The 20,853-nt window shown below is 39.2% G+C and overlaps 1 protein-coding gene across 1 annotated transcript; it reads left to right on the top strand.

Moving 5' to 3' along the window:
- Window positions 1-3,042: 3,042 nt before the first annotated feature.
- Window positions 3,043-4,020, top strand: LOC141591100 (uncharacterized). The gene has a single exon (XM_074411533.1). It carries the CDS (start codon window positions 3,466-3,468, stop codon window positions 3,901-3,903), a length of 438 nt encoding a protein of 145 aa, XP_074267634.1. The 5' UTR covers window positions 3,043-3,465; the 3' UTR covers window positions 3,904-4,020.
- The last annotated feature ends 16,833 nt before the right edge of the window (window positions 4,021-20,853 follow it).

Below are 20,853 nucleotides of genomic sequence, written 5' to 3'. Positions count from 1 at the left end.
CTGATTAGTCACTGTGATATATGAGAATCTGATATCTATTTGTCGAATGCTAATACTTCCTTGAAGTGGTGGATAACTAGTGAACAAATGGACGATGGGATAAAGGTTGTCACATGAAATGAATAAGGATCTTTGGATGGTCAACTTGATTAACTGTTTAGAGCTCCATTTGTCGATGGGAGTCAGGAAGTAAACTTGAGGGCCAAGCGATACTCTAGCTGTCCCGGGGGTAGTTTATCACCTTTTGGCATGAAAGCACTAGAAAGTAGAAATGTAACTACAAGAATTTAGTAAGAAAAAGGGGTGTAGGCCAGGGAATTAGAAGTCCTCAAAACATTGTGATTTTAATAAGGTTTTACTCGTAGGAACTGAGTGCTTTGTTACTATGTAGCTAAACTAGGTTGCACCCTGAAATATAATGCTCCAATCTCCAGAAAGTTCTCAGGTTACTAATATTTTTCCAATTATTCTCAATTTTTTTTGAACCAGCTTCTTTGATGACCCGGCTTTCTTCTAAGGAGTTTCAAAGGTACTTGATAACGTATGATTTTTAGCTCCTGTAGAAAATATATGACGCTTAGCTATCTTGTCTGTATCAGTTCGTGTTCATACTTTATACTGTCAGACTGTTCCTCTATCCCAGTATCATCTTAATGTTTGATTTCTCTTATCTGCTGTCTATTATTCTACTCCCTCCCCTTCAGAGGAAATGCACCTGCATTTTGTACAAATGTTTAGGCGAAGGTGAATTTGACTCTTTTACCCTCACCCATAAACACCCCTGCATCTACCCATGCCCCGGCACCACACATCCCTATCAAGGATTGCACAAACCCACTTTGAATTACTTAGCTCTATAACTCATGCCTTCCATGCAGACACCATGCTTCCCTATCCCACACCCACAACACGCATCCCCACTGCCACTATCACTGACGACTGACGTTGGAGAAGGCTATCGGTGGTGGCTTTAGAGTGGTGATGATGGGGTGGTGGTTGTGCTTTAAATTTGGTAGTTTGGGTATGGTAGCCATGGTGTGTGGTGGTGACCGATCTGGGCTAGGGGTGTTCAATGTGATGGTGTGGACGTTGGTTCGGGGGGTGAGGAAGGTGGGGGTTGTGAGTTTGGGTGGTGGGTTTGTTGGGAGGTGCTGGGTCTGGTGTTTTGTATGAGGGGAAGATGGGTAGGGTGCGTAATAATAAAGGTATATAGAAGGATTTTTATTGCTATTTAGGAAATGATGCAGTGTCAATGGTGCTTTTCCAAAGAATGGGAGGGAATATCTTTTACTCCGTAATATAGCACATACTTCATATTCTGTGTAGCGATCTTCTAACAATCTGACCTTTCCTTTTGGAATATGTCTTCTTGCGCTGGCTGTCTTAAGAGACGCGTCCATTTCTGGGGCGTGATATCAGGGACGCAACTTTTGGTGGTTGTAGCATTAGAAATCATCTGTTACTCCTTTGTTTGTATCTGTCTTTCTATGTTAATATAATGAGACACTGAGACCAACTTAACACTGATCCCAATTCAACCAACTAATGGGTGTACACATTTACTATTAACCTGAAAACATAAGATAACTACTGCAATTGATCCTCGTACAGCCAATACTGGTTGGTCTCTTGATAATATTCCATTTTCTATTCAGCTTTTAGTAACTTAGACTCTCAGCGGTGGATGGCTACTAAGGCATTTGGATTGTTTGGTGTGAATGATCCGATCTGTCTCTTTTCAGTTACTGTACAGACTCCGGGTTTTGTTTGCAATAAATATGCAGCTATGCAAGAAGCTCAGAACCCCTATTGTCATTTGGTCAGTGCTGGTCGCTAATTCCCCTTTTCCAGAGTCTTTCTTTTCGTTTATCGTTGTGAATATGCTTATCTGTAGCCTTCGATATGTAGTTTCTTGCTTGCTGCATCTTATTTATGCGACTGGAAGTCAGCTCTGCTCAGCTGCATCAACTTGCCCACTTCCGCAGCATAAATTCTTGAAATTAAATGGGATACAATTCATACAAATACAACGACGACTCGACGAGTGCTTGTATAATTCAGTCAATCTTACAGAAGACCTTAAACTGTTGGTATTACTATTCTTAAATGAGGTTATAAAACTGTTGGTATTACTATTCTTAAATGAGGTGTATAACGCAAGATCCACATACGGTCACGATACATTATATAATGGGTTTTATTTGAATTTATGTGCTGAATAGTACAACTTGAGTGGGACAGGTTTCACAGGAAATGTAAAGGTCGTAGAAAAAATAGCCCTTCCATCCCAAAGTAGTTCATCATTTTACTTTATCTATTAGTACCATTGACTAGTGTTCGACTTTCCAGCCTGCCTCTTCAAAGTTCAAACTAGTAGTCCTACACTCCTACTCGTGGAGTTTAGGTGGTATTATAATCACCAAGTCACCATTAGTACTAAAAACATGAAAAATGGAACCATAATGTCCCATCTATTTCCATCTTTTTTCTTTTCTTTTTGAACCGAATACTCCACGTTTTTCTACTGCTTGTCACTAATATGAATAAAATTAAAAGGCGTTGAATAAGAGTTGTTTTCTAACAGGGACTCGTTAGTACTCTACTTGATTAAAAACAAGTCTCCCTTGTGACGGGTGAAATATCACCCACTTGGGTAAATAAGACAAAAATCTGAGTGCTTACGAATCACAAATGACTTGTTTTTATCTTTTCATATGGGTTTTATTGACCCGTCACAAGGTTGTGAATGATACTGTCCGTCACAAAAGCTGGAGTTTGTTTTTCTTTTTGTTTTATTAGCAAATTGGTTACTTTTATTTGTTAATTTCTCACTTTTTTTTTCTTTTCGCTGATTCATCAATCACCTTTCAATGTCTTGAATTCTTGATTTTAATGCAAACTTTTTCTTTTTTCTCTACTTTGAATGCTTATCTAGATATCACGACTCTCTTTTCTAGTATTCACTCGCTAATTTTTATTATTTTGCTTTTATTCTCTTCCCAATTTTTTATTCCGAATTTTTTTTATAGTTAGCTGTGGATTACATTAACGTATTTAAAATCGATTTATTACTTTAATCTCGTTGCGGTAGGTCTAGGCCTCTAATGAGTCCACAGCCCAATTTCTAAAAATGCCTTTGACATTGCATGCGTAAAAGGTGCAGTTGGTGCACTCATTTGTAACACAAAAGTCATTTACAGATGCGTTTGTTTAATGTTAACAAGCTAAGGGACACTCAACACTCAAGCTGGTACACTAGCTATGACAAAACACATTCATTACAAATCATACCTAATCATTTCATAAACTCCTTTTTCTCACAAATTAAAGTTACTTCAACCTTAACCGAAATTAATTTCCTCTGTCTCTTCTCCATCATATCTTTGCTTACAATGTAAGCCTTCATATACTTTCCATAAAGTCTTTAGTTTCCTTCTAAATCACATCCATAAAGCAACAAGAAAAATGAGTTCAGTATGCATCTCAAGCTGTGTAGAAGATGCAAGGGTCCCGACTCGCGTCCGAGCCACGTACAAGAACCTGTACAAGTGGCCAGAGTCGGATGCTGAGTTTGTAAGGTCAGTAAGCTTCAGGGGTCCGGGACACCCGAGGCCGAAAGTGGTGGAGAGTATCTCATGCAGGCAGGTGTATCTTAGGAGCTATACATTCACCAGGAAAGAAAGTGTGAACGAAAAGACGAAGAAGTGTTTCGATAGAGTTAAAGAAAGAGTAGTGAATGGAAGAAGGAAGAGAAAAGAAGAATGGTGGTGTGAGGGTAAAGTGGAGAAAGTGAAGAATGTGAAGGAAGTGTCTTGTGCTGCTTTAAAGGCTATTTTTAAGAAATTGTTGCTTTGTTCTGCAAGTGTAGATGTTATGGATGTCAATGATTCTCTTGTAAGATAAGTTGTTTGATTTCATCATTTGTGTTTTTGTATGAATCCTGCTGTTATTTATTGTTAAGTTTACAAACTGCATGTAGGTTTTTATATTTTATTTTATTTTATATTATTTTCTTATGTTGTTTATCAACTAGATGATGATACAATGATATACCTGATGTTTATTGAGTATATTAGGGGTGAATTATCCAATTTTCACGAGGTAGTTTCTATGCATGGCTTTTGTGATACTGATATGGTGGTTGACTTTAACACCAATGTTGAATATTCTTACCCTATTGTGTTGAAATTTGAGAGAGGATGTTTGACTTTGGCTAACCTTCACCATCAAAAGATCTGATGGGCTATTGGGTTGGTGACATTGTGTTAGACAAATTTTTGTTTAAGACCGGTTAAATAATACCAAATTTACATTGGACTGATACATTGTGAATTTGTTTTGCAAAGTCATAAGAATTACTCCATATCTTATTTTGACTTGGACGCGAATCCTTCGTGAGTTTCTAGTTGTATAATTCTCCTGTAAAGAACGTTTTGCCTTTGTATGGTTCAACACCGTGTCATAAAAGAGGAGGATAGAATTAGAGGTGAGCAACTTTATATCCAGACCGGAAAAGTGGATGGATCGGACCATATATTATTATTTTAATTTATTATAATTATTATTATCTTATTATTAGATAATTTTTATATCTATTATTACTATTAGTTTATTTTATTTTATTGGGTTAATTGATGAGAATAATCCCTCCCAACTATACCGGTTCTGCTCAAAGTAATCCCAACTTTACAATAGTCCAGAAAAATCCCAACTATACCATCATTTAACTCTAATTGCCTTAAGTGAAGGGCAAACTGTTCAACAGGTCACTCCTTCAACTTAAGTCAGATTAAACCCTTTACATTACCAAATTACCCCCTTTACCTATTCCTCTTTCTTTTCTAATAACAAGCTTCGTCTCCTTCCTTAGTCATTACCTCCATTAATGATACAAATACATCAAATACAATGAACAACATATCTCCACTACATGGAAACACACAAACTGAAGCTGGGAGGAAGTTCATCCGTGGCTAAGGAAGCACACACTGCTCATCAAATGTCAGCAACTAAATATACCATTTGTCGTTCTTTCTCTTCCTCAATTTTCTTTGCAATTAATAATATCTTTGCAACTTAAAAAATCACCATTGTGTGCGATAGATATGTATTCATATAACCAACATGAGTTTAGAGTTACTATGGGATTAGAGTTTCGAACCGTGGGATAGACTTTGTGCTTTGACGTTTGGGAGGCTCGCCGAGTGGGATGAGATCGATGGCGTTATGACTATATGTGATTTAATTACGGATTTGCAATAAGTAAGAGAGAGTGTTGAACCTGGAACATAGTCATTTGTGGAATTTAGTAATGAGCGTATGAGACCGCATTATGAGGTTTGATAGTTGAACTTCAGGTCGAAGTTCTCTTTTAGTAGGAATGGATGTAATAATTCGGAAATTTAGGAAAGAGAAAGTACGTAATGAAAGGAAGTAATAAGAGTTGAGCAAAGAACCTTGGGATGAGTACATGGGAATCGGTGATGATACTTCAGCGAGTGGTTGAAAATGAGAGAGTGAGGTGAACTTCGTGGTCGAAGTTCGTTTTAAGGGGAGAAGACTGTAATACTCCATATTTTATTATTATATAAATAATATTATATTATATTTTACGAGTTATGTATGAGACGGAATAATAATAATAATAATAATAATAATAATAATAATAATAATAATAATAATAATAATAATAATAATAATAATAATAATAATAATAATAATAATAATAATATACGATATAACGTGTGTGTGTGTGTGTGTGTGTATATATATATATATATGTTCTAATGAGTTCAACATGTGTCATTGAGTCCATAAGTCCCTCTAAAGGCCATTGGATGGACTTAATGGATGGTTGAGATGAATTTGATTAAAGGCCATTAAAAAGAAAAGGAAAAAAATGTGGATGGTTGGATTGAGATGGGTCGTTGAGATTGAAAATTACCAAAAAAAATTACCACTAATCAAATTTCTATACACTAATTAATTTTTCTTTCTCTCTCTAGCCCCTAATTAATCGTTTTGAGTTTGATTTGAAGTGTAAATGTAATGTTGTATGAGTTTTACAAGTGTAAATGTGATGTTTTACGAGTGTAAATGTAACATTTTAAGAGTGTAAAATTTATTTTTTGTGACGGAAATTTTGAATTTATATAATTTTAACATTTTACAAGTGTAAATATGATGTTTTACGAGTGTAAATGTAACATTTTAAGAGTGTAAATTTGATTTTTTGTGACGGAAATTTTGAATTTATATAATCTTAACATGTTACCAAGTGTAAATGTGATGTTTTACGAGTGTAAATGTAGTATTTTAAGTGTAAATTTGAAGGTCTGCGAGTGTAAATTTGAAGGCTTAAGAGTGTAACTTTGGTCCTTTTAGTGTAACTTTGGTCCTTTACAAGTGTAGCTTTGGTCCTTTATGAGTAAAACTTTAGTCCGACTACCAACAAACACCACCAACGTCGTCCTCCACCACCAATTCATATCCACAAAAACTATGAATGCAAATTTATATATTAACGAGTGTAAATGTAAAAAGTGTAAATGTGAGGAAATACAAGTGGAAATTTAAAGAAATATGAGTGTAAATGTGAGTAATTATGAGTGTAAATGTGAGTAATTATGAGTGTAAATGTAATGATTTACAAGTGTAAATGTGAAGAAGTACAAATGTAAACCTGAAAAATGCGTGTAAATGTACAGAAATATGAGTGTAAATGTAAAGAAATATGAGTATAAATCTGAAAATTGTGTAAAAGTAAAGAAATATGAGTGTAAATGTCAAGAAATACGAGTGTAAATGTAAAACAAATACGAGTATAAATGTGGAACAATAACAATAACACCAACACCAACGATATTAACAACTAACTTTATTATGAAACTTAGAAAAAAAAAACAGATCTTAAAAAGACTAAGAATCTATTTTATAGATCTAAGAATAAAAGTAGATCTAAAAATTTTAAAAAAGCTTTTTGTATCTCACAATATAAAAAAAGACGAGTTTTTAAAAGACGAGATTTAAAAAATATAAAACAAGACCATAAATAAAAAAAAAACGTTTAAAAGTGAAAACAAATCAAGGAACACAAAAGAGAACCACCTTCACGTATTATAACAAGCCAAAAAACCACCTTCACAAAATCAAAAAACCACCTTCACAAAATCACCATTACCGACTTTTGTCTAAAAAAAGAAAAAAAAACGAGTTTGAAGGGAGAAGAGGCCGAGATGCGCGTGGTGGCGGGCGGTGGGGCTCAGATCTGGAACAAAAAGGGAGAAAGGGAGGGAGGTGGTTGGGCTAGTGGAGGTCGGGGTAGTTGAGGTGGTTGGTGGAGACGGCGGTGGGGTTCAAATCTGGGAAAACAGGGACAAATAGAAAGGAGGTGGCTGGGTTGGTGGAGGTCGAGGTGGTGGCGAGAAGGGTGTTGTTTGTTTGGGTGTTGGTGGTGGTAATGGAGGAGGCGTGAAGGGCTGATGAAGAGTGTCGGGTGGTTAACGTGGTGGTAGGGCTGCGGTGTTTAGGGGTAGTGCGAGGGGTGGTAAGGTGGTGAGTGGTGGTGTTCGTGGGTGACAGATCTGAAAGTGGGTGAAGGTGGGAGTGGTGGGTCTGAAAGTGGGCGTGTGGTAGGTGGCGGTGGTGAGTGGTGGTGTTCGTGGGTGAAGGTGGGAGTGTGGGAGTCGGGGATGAGTGGTGGTGGTGCGGTCGTATGTCGTGGTGTGGTGAGGGTGGTGGGTCGGTGGTGGTGAGGATGAGAGGAGGGTGGTGGGTCGGTGGTGGTGCGGTTGATGGGCGTGGGTAGGTGGCGGTGGAGGTGGTCGTGGGGTCGGGTAGGTGAGGAAGAGGAAGAGAGGGGAATTTTTTTTTTTGAATTATTTGGTTTTTGAATTTTGTTGGATTTTTGAGAGGAATTGAGTTTTTTTGGTTTTTAGAGAGATGAGGGGGAGGATAATTGTGAGATGAGAGAGAAGTGACTGGAAAAAGAAGGGTTTTATAGTGAAATTAAGGCTCGATTAGGGATAGTAGTGAGGGAAAGTGATTAATTAGGATTGATCCCCTAATTTTAGCACTAATCCTCCCTTTTTCCCTTTCAATCTCAACCCTCCATCCTATCTTTTTAAGGGTCCTAAAGAGGACTTATGGACTCAATGAAAAAGGATGGACTCACTTGATCCTTCTTCTATATATATATATATATATATATATATATATATATATATATATATATATATATATATATATATATATATATATATATAGAGAGAGGTGGGATCAGGTGAGAACGAACACTCGGTGCAAACGGTGAGAACGAACTATAACCAATGGATTAACTAAAATCGTACGGCTGAAACTGGATGTCAACGAAATACAAAAATTCCGTCCCTACTACTTACTCTGACTTTTCTAACCAAATATCTAACTCAACACATCAATTAAAAAAAAAAAATTGCACTGACAAACATCCCGACGCCGGCGCAACTCCAACGGAACAATTAAACAACCGATTATCCTTCCTCCTCAAACACCACGCACCACCACCTAACGCCGGAAACCAACACCAACTGCCGCCGCTGCCACCACAAACCAGACGACGCCGGCGAATACCCATGTCCTTGTCTCTCTCTCTCACTTTAATCACCTTTTTCTCTCCGCTGCTGTGAATTGAAGATAGCCGTCGTCTGCTGCCGTTCTCATTGTCACTCCGATGTCGTCGCCTCTGCTTTCACATTGCAAGCATCATCGACATCAATGGCATAACTCCGATCAAATATCCAATCTCCGGCGAGATGCCTACCTCAAAAACCAGCGAGATCTTCTTCCCGTCATCACATTTGCTTCCTCCGCCCAACTATCATCAAATCCATCATAATCGGAGCTAATCGAAATTAAAGAATCTGGTTTATAGATTGATGTATCTCAAACTGATTTTGATGTACCTAATAACTAATTGTGTGTATCTATATTAAGATACATTAATATAGTGGTTAGATACATCAAAGAGTAGTGTAGATACGTAAAAAAATAGTATAAATTAGATGTCTTCAACGACGTGTCTAATCCTTGCCGGTGGTCAGAGATCGGTCGATGACCGTTAGGGAGGCATCAGGGTTGTTGATGGTGGTAGAAGAGGTTGGGGTTTGTTGAAATTTAGGTGGGTTAAATAAATGGGTCGAGATCAGTGGAGATCTTTGAAATCGAGCGATTCACGGCTTAAGGTCACGGAGATGTCAGGATCGTCGCCGACGACAACTTAGATGGCAGGTGACGACGGCAGTGATAGTGGAATTTGAGGAATTGTTAAGCTTTGAGGTGAGAAATGAATTTGGAGAATGAAGTTTGGTTGTGTATTGGGAAAATGTAGGACGCGTGAAATTTGAAGGTTATTAGGGTCGTTCTCACCGTTCTCACCGAATGTTTGTTCTCACCGGATCCTAAATCTATATATATATATATATATATATATATATATATATATATATATATATATATATATACACACACACACACACCTTATCCCTTATCCACCCACCCTATCCATTTATCACAACACAATCCACCACATATTTTATGAGAGGAGAGAAAAGAGAGAAACTTGAAAATTTTGTCCCTCTGACATGAGATCGTAAGGTAAGAACATCTTATACTAGTTTATATATTAATTAATTTATACCATTGACCTGTCTCGACCTTGGCTCACTTATGACCATCAGAGGACCACCCCTTTGACCACCGTTGACCATCAAAAACCGAGTTTGACCGTGTACTTATATGCTTATTGTTGTTAGACGGATTTTTGACTCGTATTTCGTGGCTGACTTGGCTGACTGGGGCTAGATTTGGGTGGATATGGTCATGGGATGAGAGGAGAGTCTAGTGGTAGTCATGGGTGGTGGTTAGATTGGCTGTAGGTGGCGGAAAACTGGTGGTTTCGGAGGGTGGACGTGTTGTTGGTGGTTGTTGTATCGTGTTGTTGTTATTGTTGTTTGCTGCGATTGTCGTTACTGGTGGTGGTTGTAGGGTGGCGTGTGGGTGCTGGGAGACGGCCGTGACCACCTTGGCTAGGTGGGGGCAATGGTGGTTCGATCTAGTGGTGGTTATGGGAGTGTTTGGTATGTGTAAGTCGAGGGTGTGTGTTGTTGTTGAGCTGCCGTCATTGTTATTGTTACCATTGTTTTGGATGGTGCTCGGTGGCTGCCTTGGGCTGCTGCCCACCGTGGGTGAGCATGGTGAGGAGGGGTCCACGACGATGTGAATGGCGGTGGTTTGCCGTGTGTGCAAGGTGGTTTCGGGGCTGTTTTTGGGTGGCTCAAACACACGGTTCAACCCGTGTGTTTATATGGGTTGTTTGAGCGGGATTTGAATAGCTTAAGACGGGTTTTTATTTAATTAATTGATTACATATTTAATTTAATTAGATTAGTTAGTAATTATATATTTAATTATCGTAATTAGGTGTCGACTTTATAGAGGAGCACAATTGTATCCGGTTGCTTTATTGTTTTGCGGGATTGCTAAAAGGTAGGTTTATCCTACTCAGTTTCAATAATGTGTAAGTTTGTTAGTGGATCATTTGTCATTACTTGCATTATATGAGTCGTATTGCATATCGTATTTGAGAATGTGTATCATGATGAGTCGATAATTGGCATATTGTGTGGTATCTTACCTTTATGGTGGTTTATCATGTATATTGGAGGACATGACGGTTTGTGTTGGCTGCTTGTTGTTGGGGAGACGTGAGGCGGTTGAGAGACCCTTTTACGCTCGGGTCGCCTCTTGGAGCTTCCCACTCCAAGAGGGATATGCACATTAATGACTTGAGTACGGAGGGACTCGTGTAGTTGAGACACGGCCTCTGGCAAGGGATCCGGTGGCTTACGGACCTGGTACGTCTGAGCGTGTCCCGGTACCTTTGTCTGAGGTGTGGGGTCGTGGGCGTGTCCCTGGCACCGGTGGTTATGGGTACGTTTGGGCGTGTCCGGTACCGTTATGGTGATTTTATAATAGTGTCTCATTCACATCATTAGCATGTTGCACACGTATATATATTGTGTCGTGTCTTATGTTTATTTATTGAAACTGACGTGTGTGTATCTGTGTAATTGTCACCTGTTTCTGGGGTGGCCTGTTTCGATTCATATGATATTTCCGTTCATATGGGGAGCGGGTTGAGTATAGGTTGGTTTGGTGTCACGCGGGAGACGTGACGCGCATTAGACTTAGAGTCGAGTCAACATAAGATAATCTTCTTTAGAGAGTCGTAGTAGTATGACTTGTATTCATTTATTCATTTGTTTACGTTATGTAATTCACTAAACTATCATTTATAATAAATGTTTCTTGATTGTATCTCTGATTCACCGCCTCGAAAAACCGAGATGGTAACATCTCCCAATTACTTTGGCCGGGTAAGAAGGGGGTGTTATACACTCGTTCTAGTATACGACCATACTTTCACTCTCGAGTACATCTTATCTCGTCCGATGGTCCTCTCACGTATTTCAAGGTACATCTGTGGGTCCCAAAAGGTACGGGTATTACAATAACAACTCCACTAAGTCTAATATAGGTTCTACTCGGTCCGCTTTTGTAACACCCCCTTCTTACCAGGCCAAGATAATTGGGAGATGTTACCATCTCGGTTTCCCGAGGCGGTGAAATCGGAGTTGCAATTAAGAAACAATTAATATAAATAAATTATTTAGTGGATTACATAACCATAAATGAATAAATGAAATAAATCATACAACTCATGACTAATATACTCTTTTAAAGAATATTATGTTACGCCGACTCGACTCCAAGTCTGAAGCTCGTCCCGTCTCCCGCGTGACACCAAAACAACATGTACTTAACCTGCTCCCCATATGATCGGAAATATTATATGGATCGACACAGGCCACCCCGGAAATAGGTGACAATTACACACACACACACACAACACGTCAGTTTCAATAATTAAACATACGACACAACATGATAGGTAAATATGCAATATACCAATAACATGAATGAGATACTATCAAACAACCACCACGGTACCGGGACACGCCCAGACATACCGGCAACCACACTGGTACCGGGACACGTCCAGACATACCAAAAACCACAAATAGGTACCGGGACACGCCCATACGTACCGGGTCCGGAAGCCAACCGGATCCTCTGCCAGACGTCGTGTCTCAACCACACAAGTCCTTCCGTAACTCAAGTCATTAATGTGCACATCCCTCTTGGAGTGGGAAGCTCCAAGAGGCGACTCAAGTGTAAGACGGTATCCCAACCGTCTTACGTCTCCTCAATAACCAAGTAACACCATCAATGATCTCCAACACAACACAACAATGACTATACATGGAAAATGCAACACAACACCATTTATATGACTCATCATGAACTCAATCCCAACATATCATGGATAAAACTTCCTCAAATACCAACATGTTATCCCAATCGACTCATACATGAAAATGATGATGCAAGACACATAAATATGCACACAAAATATTGAAACCGAGTAGGATAAACCTACCTTTTAGCAATCTTCTCAAGCTACTCGAATCTGAACCGAAACCGTCTCAAGGAACCGTCTCATCCTATACAAATCACATAATAACTATTACAATACATCATATACTAATATATACTACAAAACCCCTTATTATTACCCCTTAATTACTCCTATTACACATACTAATTACTAATTAATTACCCATAACAAAAATCCCACAAAAGTTAGGGTTTAAAAGACTAGAAATGGTAGATCTTTACTTAATAGATGAAGGAGATGAAGAGGAAGGTGGGAAATCCTCTAATACAAGCTTAAATCCCAAGTAGTAGGTGTTTGTGGGGGTTTTAGTGAGAAGGGAGAGAGTTTGGAGAGATAAAGAGAAAGATAGAATGAGGATAAGGGGATAAGATTTCCTTATCCCGTGTTCTGATTCAGCGCCACTCGATCGAGTGGCGAGTCCACTCGCTCGAGTGTCACTGACTAACTCACTCGATCGAGTGCCGAGTTCACTCGGTCGAGTGACCTTCACTCGATCGAGTGCAACGCAGTTCTCAACAATGACCAGTTTTCGTAAAACAGTTATATCTCACTCGTTTCTTGGTAATTTTGGGCGTGTGACCTACCGTTGGTATTGTAAGAGAACAAGATATCACCTCCAATTGGAATCACATCAATACCATGTCTATATCTCAAGTTATGACAGTTTTAAGACGACTCTGCTATAGGCGGACATTATAACAACTTCACTAAGTCTAGTATAGGTTATACTCGGTCCCCTTTATATATCGTTAGGATGCTCATTAGTCCGCTTCCTGGGCCATCTAACTCCACGATCTCCTTCAGGGCCTTGAGAACTTCTGGAAGTTTAGTCAAGAATCCATACTCACTTACTTTTGGAGGTGGTTCAGAGTCATTATTTCCTCCCAAGCTCTCGGAGACTTTGTTCACGGGCCTGCTGTAGGGTTTGGATATTTCGCTTTTCTTCTCCACAAGTGCCTCTCTGGATGTATGGTCTGCACCATAGGTAGACCTCCTAGGCCTTGAATCCTCCTCCAATCTCATAACAACAATTGCCTTTGTTTGTACTTCCTCAAAGGTAGTGCACGGGTATTGGTTAGGTCTTTGTACAAATCTGAATCCTAGTGGAGTCCTTGGCGGAAGGCTTCTATACCGGTGGCTATGTCGCACCAAGGAATTGCAACCTTCTCCCTGTTGAACCTATTTAGAAAATCGCGGGTAGACTCCTCGAATCCTTGTACTATCCGAAACAGGTCGCTGGTTTGTTTTTCCGACTTCAGGCTACTAGCGAACTGCTGGTGGAAGACGTTGACTAAGTCGGCGAAGCAGGCTATGCTTTGTTGGGCAGGCCGACGAACCATTGCGAGGCTGCTCTGGACAATGTTGACCCGAACCCTTTGCACATACAAGCTTCCTTCAAGGACCCTGTCGCGGTTATCATTATCATTTTCTGCTTGTAATGGTTAATGTGATCGAGAGGATCCATGATTTCGTCGTAGAGCATCATGGATGGTGGTACGCATCCTTTGGGAACACTGACGAGGGCTATGTCGTCCACAAAAAGGGATTCTGTGTAGCTATCGCGTGCTGCCTTTTTCAGGGGACGTGCTACGCTTGGAATATTGTACATCATGTCCCTCAACTTCTGGTACGGCTGCTCCATTAAGCTACCTGTGCCCGCAAAAGGGTTAGAAGCAAACGGAAAAGAGCCAACGGGTGTACCTCTAAACCAGGCTCCTCCTGGGAGCTGACTGCCTGGCTGACTCGCCAAGGTGTTGCGTGAATAATGGCTCCTGGTTGCCCTTCTGGTGCTTGCTGAGATGGGGTTCCTCCTAACCAGGTTCCTCCAGAGAAATGACTGCTTCTGGGATTCATCACGTTAGTGCTGGATCCTGGATTCCATCATGCCGCCTCCTGGACGGGTGTTCCTGCGAAAAATTGCAAGTTAGTCCTTGGCAGGCTACTAGACAAAGTACTACGGGGAGTTTGCTGCAGGCTGGGCGGCTGGTCAAATGACAGGAACCCTAGTCCACTCGGATCGATGGCTCCTTTGGGTGGCACTCCTTCAAGATCCAATCTGGTGAGTAATTCTGGTGGAATCTGCCGAAATGATCCTCCCCTAACAGCTGATACCGGGGCCTCAGAAGGTGGAGGCAGCGGACCAGATGTTGGCCTAGCCTGTGCCACCGTTGCAATCTGGTCTCTGAGATCCTGATTATCCTTCCTCAAGCTTTCAACGGCCCAATGCAGGGTGTCAATTCCTTCCAATATCACCCGCATCGGATCTGGTGGGGAGGCTCCTGATTTCTTGGGAATTCCTCCAGATGTCCCCTCCTAGACTGGGGTCCTAGTAAGAACTTCGCTCCTGCTGAGGCTGCTCTCCCTGCTGAATTTCGTCACACTGGGTGCTATTGTTGTTTTAGGCCCCTATGGTGGCTTGAAAGGTGGTGACATGGTCTTGGGAGACATGCTGACGGGGACCATCTGGCTGGCTACTGGCGACGCACTGACTGGCCCCGATGATTCTGGAAGAGGCCTTCCTCCAAAAGGTATATGAGGTGCTCCCTGGGTGCTGGACGGATTCGGACTGGCGCCAGACATGGTGATGAACGAATTGTGCTTGCGAAACCTGGTTATAGAAAATGATCACTATGCCCCACGGTGGGCGCCAAATTGTTTTGGTAAAAATTTATAGAGTCGTTGATTTAAATTTGTGAGTCAAAGTGATCGTCCTATAACTACGGACGAATCAAAGAACCATGATGCAAACGAACACGAAGGCAACGAAAGAAAGATCGACACAAGAAATTTTTGGTGACGTGGAAAACCCGATGCCGGAACAACCGCGGGGGGGTGTCGGAATCCCACCAAGTATGCACTATAATCGATAAATTTGAGCTAGTAAGGAAACAATATCGAAGTATTGGCAGCTAGTGATCGAGTATTGCTAGTAATTTTTAGAGTATGGAGTGTATATGAGATGTCCCTTATTATTTGCTTGACACCCCTTTTATAGATGCCTCTTCTAGGGTTTGCTCCCTCAGGCTCCTCCAAAATTAGCTCTCTAGCTTCCAGGAGCAGTTACCTGAAAAAGTAGGAGGCAGTTGCTGAAAAGTATGAGGTAGTTGTGTTGACTTGTTCCCTCTTTGACTTGTGTTTCTTTTAATTTCCAAGTGTGTTTCCTTGCTTTAATCCTGTGGTCCTCTTTTTGCCATGTCACCAATACTTTTGACTTAATCTTCTCCATTTGTTGTTTGCCACGTGTCACTAGATAAAACTTGTAATTTTTATCCCTAGCAATGGTTATTCTGAACTTGTTCCAACACACTATACAGTAATAGTTCGTCTTATGAGGTCTTCGATCATTTGGTGAGGATTGATGAATACAACACAAGGGATAGCGAGTTTCCTTCTACGCTGACAACTGAACAGACAAGAGTAACAAATCAGCAGTAAGAGATGGTGCCAAATACGAGGCATCGGAATTGTAACTTCTTGATTCTGATTGCTTACCTATTTTTGTAAATAGGTCATAAGAGTGTGTTTTATGTCTGTGAGATTTATCTTTCTACTGGTCGTCTGATTGATGTTTGAACTGCAGTACCAAATTTAGCCGACTCGGTCCAGTCCAACATTTTTTTATTAGAACCTAATTTAATAGACTTACTAGGATTATCGTAACAAGGCTGTAATTAGTGGTGTACAAACTACATTCCACGAACGTAGGCACATTCATTTTATGGTTATTAGTGGCAATGTGGCATGCCATTTTTATGGGGGAAGAAGTTATCTTGGATAATATACATTTTTTCTGTCATATGTTCGATTAGATCATTCTCATGGCTAATGGACCTTAAACGTGGGCTCCTTGTAAATCCTTCATAATCGTATCGATTTCACTTTTGCCAATATTGGTCAGATACTAATTACTAGTTTCAAACTACTTTTGTCTTACTAAATTGGATCTGAGAGATAGGAAAAAAAACTCGCAAGTAATAATATCTTGGGATATCGAGCGCGAAGCGCGCGACACAACTAATGTACTCTAAATAGGATTTGAACCAGGAACTTGAACTTACGCAAATTGAAACTTTCTTTCGGACCTGGATTTGTATAGGTTTGATGTCATTCATGCTATTTTGGATCATCTCCCAATTACAACGTTATTCGGATCCCAATGTTCCACCTCCACCTAGTATTGGGCACTAATGAGAATTTGATTATGGTTTGGAAGCAAATCAACCACGGTTGGTTTACATTGTCTTGGGTTGCAGAATATCAAGCAAGCCTCACTTGTGACGAGTATATTCGTTATAAGTTTGTGACGGGTTAAATATCACCACATGGGTAGATAAAGTAAAATCATAGTTCCTAGGGAGTCACAAATGACTCGTTGTCTACCTATATGGGTGATATTTGATCCGTCACAATCCGTCACAGATAAGAATTTGTGGCAGAATATTTGAGTCCTATGGTGTATCATCGAAAAATAAAAATTTTATCCATGAGGACTTCATACACAAGCACATTTTACAAAAGCAAAGACTGTTTTGTGGTTATGACTGATACCTTAAAATTGTGGAGATGTATTTAAATAAGTTGTTTGGAAATATAAAATCTAAATTTTGAGTAATAAAAACATACTCCCTCCTATTCACTCATTTCATCCCTCTTTTCTTTTCGAAGCTAGTTGGATTTTCTTCCCTCATTCCATTTTTGGGAAGTTTTTAAGTTGTGAAGTTACCTTCTTATCCTTGCCTATTATTGCATATTAGAACATTTGCCATTCATTAACCCACTTATTTAACATAACCCAAACCTAATTAAACCCACCCAACACTAACTAACCCAGCCCAAATCCATTAGTAATCCAACTCCCGCCATATAATATCCTCATCCTAAATAAACTCTAGCAGCCTACCTTCAAAGATCTTCATCTTTCTAGAACCCTCTTCTTCTTCCTCTCAAACCCCAACCCAGAAAACCCTTTCAATCGCCAAATCCTCTCATCTTCTTCTTCCTCTCATCTTTCTAGAATCCTGTAATCGTCTCTCTCATCATCTGAGACACGCTTCTTCATCTGTGATCTCCAATCTCTTCAAACAATCACCAACATGTCGCATCGTCAAATTCACAATGAGTCATCACGATTTGACTCTCTATCTCCAGATCTGAGTCATCTTTTCTCAGATATTGAAGATGGTCCTTGTCTATTCAACATGTATGAACCTGATTTTGTTAATGTTGATGTTAATGACTATGGCGATAGAGAGAAGAATATTGATAATGTTGAAGCCATGTCACTGAAGATTGTTCCTGATTCGTATGAAGACTATTCATTTTCTTATGATGATTTTTCTGAGCTGGTCATTCCTGAATTTGAAGTTGTTCTTGAATCTGGTGATGTCGATGTTGTTTCCGAGACATGCATGGATCCTGAATCTGAAGTTGTTTACCATACGTGCTTGACTGAGCAAGATGCGTATAATATTTGGTTTAAGAAAGATGTTGAGGAGAGGACTAAGAAGAAATTGGCTAGGTATGAGACACCTGAGTATAAAAGATGGTTTTTGTTGGAGATGTGCAAATTTTTTTCTGCCATGAAGGTGCTCCTTGAAGAATAAGGGAGGTTAATTTCTTTAGATCCATATTTTTATCCATTTTGTATGTTGTTTTCGTTGGTTGCCTTGGTGAATATGGACTAGTGATGATTTTTTATTATTGTTTGGGTATATATCCTTCTAGTAATGCCCAATGATCAGTTGTTGAGGGCAAACTGTGATCTTAAGTCACTTACTGCATGCATAAAGCCACCACAACTCAAAGTGATGAGGCTATGCATGCATTGGGTGCTTGGGATCTTGTATTCATTAAGCTACTTACTTTTTAAAGTTGTACGCCAAGTTAATTGCAGTCATATCTGATGTTCATAATATTTGTGTCCCAAATTACATTTAAACATAGTGCAAAGGTCCTAATTAAGCCACAAAATACACAAATTATGAACCATTTGATCTATTGTTGACTCATCTTCAAAATCTGCTGATCTTCTGATGTTGAGATAATTGTCATATTCTAATGTTGGTCTTCTTAACTGCAAAACATGTTGTTCTTCTGATGTTGACAAAATGTGGATTATTCTGATCTAGGATTTATCTTCAAAATATGCTGCATAACTGTTAACAAAAACACACATAAACCGCAACATTGCATTACTGAAGCATGTTAACAGGTTCCTTGGTTAAAACCTGATCTTCTGTGAGGCCAAGAAATAATGATCTTGTTGGTTCATTACGGCACCCAACTGGTTCAGTTATGCTACCAACAAGTTTAACATCTGCATCAACATTTGCATTAACCTGTTCTTCTGTCATGTCACTAAAGAATGCACCTGTTGGTTCATTACTGGACCCAACCGGTTCAGTAATGTTGCCAACAGGTTCATTCATGTCATCAACATGTGTATTCACTGCATTAACCAAATTTCTTATGCTAGAAGCATCTGCCAAATTGTTCATATAGGTTATACACTCTCGCACCAAGTCCAAATCAGCAGTTAGATACTCAGGCAATAAGCTTGTAGCTGCTAGTTTGGACTTGTGCATGTGTGGCAAGGGGTAATCATTTCCTCCTTTCATTTTCATAACCTCTATCATGCATGCCTGTAATGTTATGAAGACATAATTGAGTTTAATGACCTCTAACTTTTCAAAAGCTTTATTAACTTCCAGAACAAGTTTAACCAACTTGTAAGCATTTGTTCTTTGCTGAAGTGATTGTATAGCTCTGAAAAATCCCAAATCCAAGACATTCAAGTCTTGTGAGTTTAGTGGTTGACAACTTAACTCAATATTCCACCATCCTTGTTTGCTTCAGCTTTGAAATCTGGATCTGAGTTCTTTATGTGTAGACGTGCATTATCTTGTTGTGTGATAATATGCTTACTTTCACTTTTAGGCCATTTTGCCTTAATTGCTGGAATTACAATTTTGTTATCATATCTTTAACAACTTGTTTGTTAACTGATTCTATGCATTTTGTTTCCATTGTACCTGCAACTCTATTCCTAGAATTTCTCTTAGCTGGTACTTCAACTATGAATGGCCATATACCTATCTTACCATCAAAAAGAATTTCACCATTTGATCCATACCTTGGTCTGGCAACAGTACACATAAACATTACTTTTCCTATAAATTTTTTGGACTGAACACTTCTATATGGTTTTTTTCTGTTTTAGATAAGTAGAACCACCTACTAGATTGAGTTAAATAAAATCATTTCTCATCCATGTGAATAACAATACTTTAATCATTGAATTTCACTTGCTTACATACCTCATCATAGTGTAGCTATGCAAGAGAGAAAAGCAATCTCTCTAGTTTGTTTTTGTCATTCAACTGAGGTTTGATTGCATTTGTGTGAGAAAGTATTGTCTTATCTGTTACCCATCTTGATATTGTTGACTGGCTAGTCCCATAAGTTTCAGCAGTACTATGTTGAGTGCTCCTTTCTGAAAGGAGGATTTTGTTGAACTTCTCAATATCAAACACCTGCCTTGTATGACATTTTTTGCCTTTGAGTTTGTTGTTTACATTAACTGCTTGGCCTGCATCCAACTGCTTCTTTGTTGCATTCCAGATCTCTGTGATAGTCTTCCTGCACACACTGAACTGGCCTGCCACCTCTAGCATTACACATCTTTTGAGCTTTCCACTATTGCTTTTTAACAATAAGATTTAAGAAATCTTCTTTCTAAGTTTGTCGAGTTTTTAGTCTTCATTTATTGTTATTTGAGAAAATTAAATGTGGATGAATGAGGTTTCTTTGGCTGTTTAAAGTAGATTTATTGTTGTAGGAAAGTGCTTTTTTGGTTGTTTGTGTGTAAATGATCAATTTGGTTGCCACTATTCTATTTATAGCTAACATGAACTTTGCACAAGTTTAAATTTCACAAGCGTGAATTTGGACGCAAAAATTAGAACCATTTTCATTTTGGCTCCTTATTTGAATTTGGTGCCAAATTTGAAGCAATTATCAACTTTGGTGTCCTTTAGTTTGGCAGTTTTCTTAGTGAATCTGGACGTCCAAGATGAAGGATGAAGGTGACCCTTGCTAAAATTCTGAAGTCCAAGTTCAAGAAAATTTTGTCAAATTTTATTTTGTAGCAACCTTGTTTAATTAATTTTAGAACAAAATTAATGTGTAATATTCTTATGATGTGTAATATTGTTATGGTAGACAAATGACCAAAAAAAAATGTACTGTTTTTTTTATTAAATACTCTAATGGAGGTAACTTCTCAATGTAATCTTTGC

Source organism: Silene latifolia, chromosome 7 (genome assembly GCF_048544455.1).
Source record: "Silene latifolia isolate original U9 population chromosome 7, ASM4854445v1, whole genome shotgun sequence".
Lineage (NCBI taxonomy): Eukaryota > Viridiplantae > Streptophyta > Magnoliopsida > Caryophyllales > Caryophyllaceae > Silene > Silene latifolia.
Note: the sequence above shows the minus strand (reverse complement) of the source record. Positions and strands in the feature narration are given on the sequence as shown.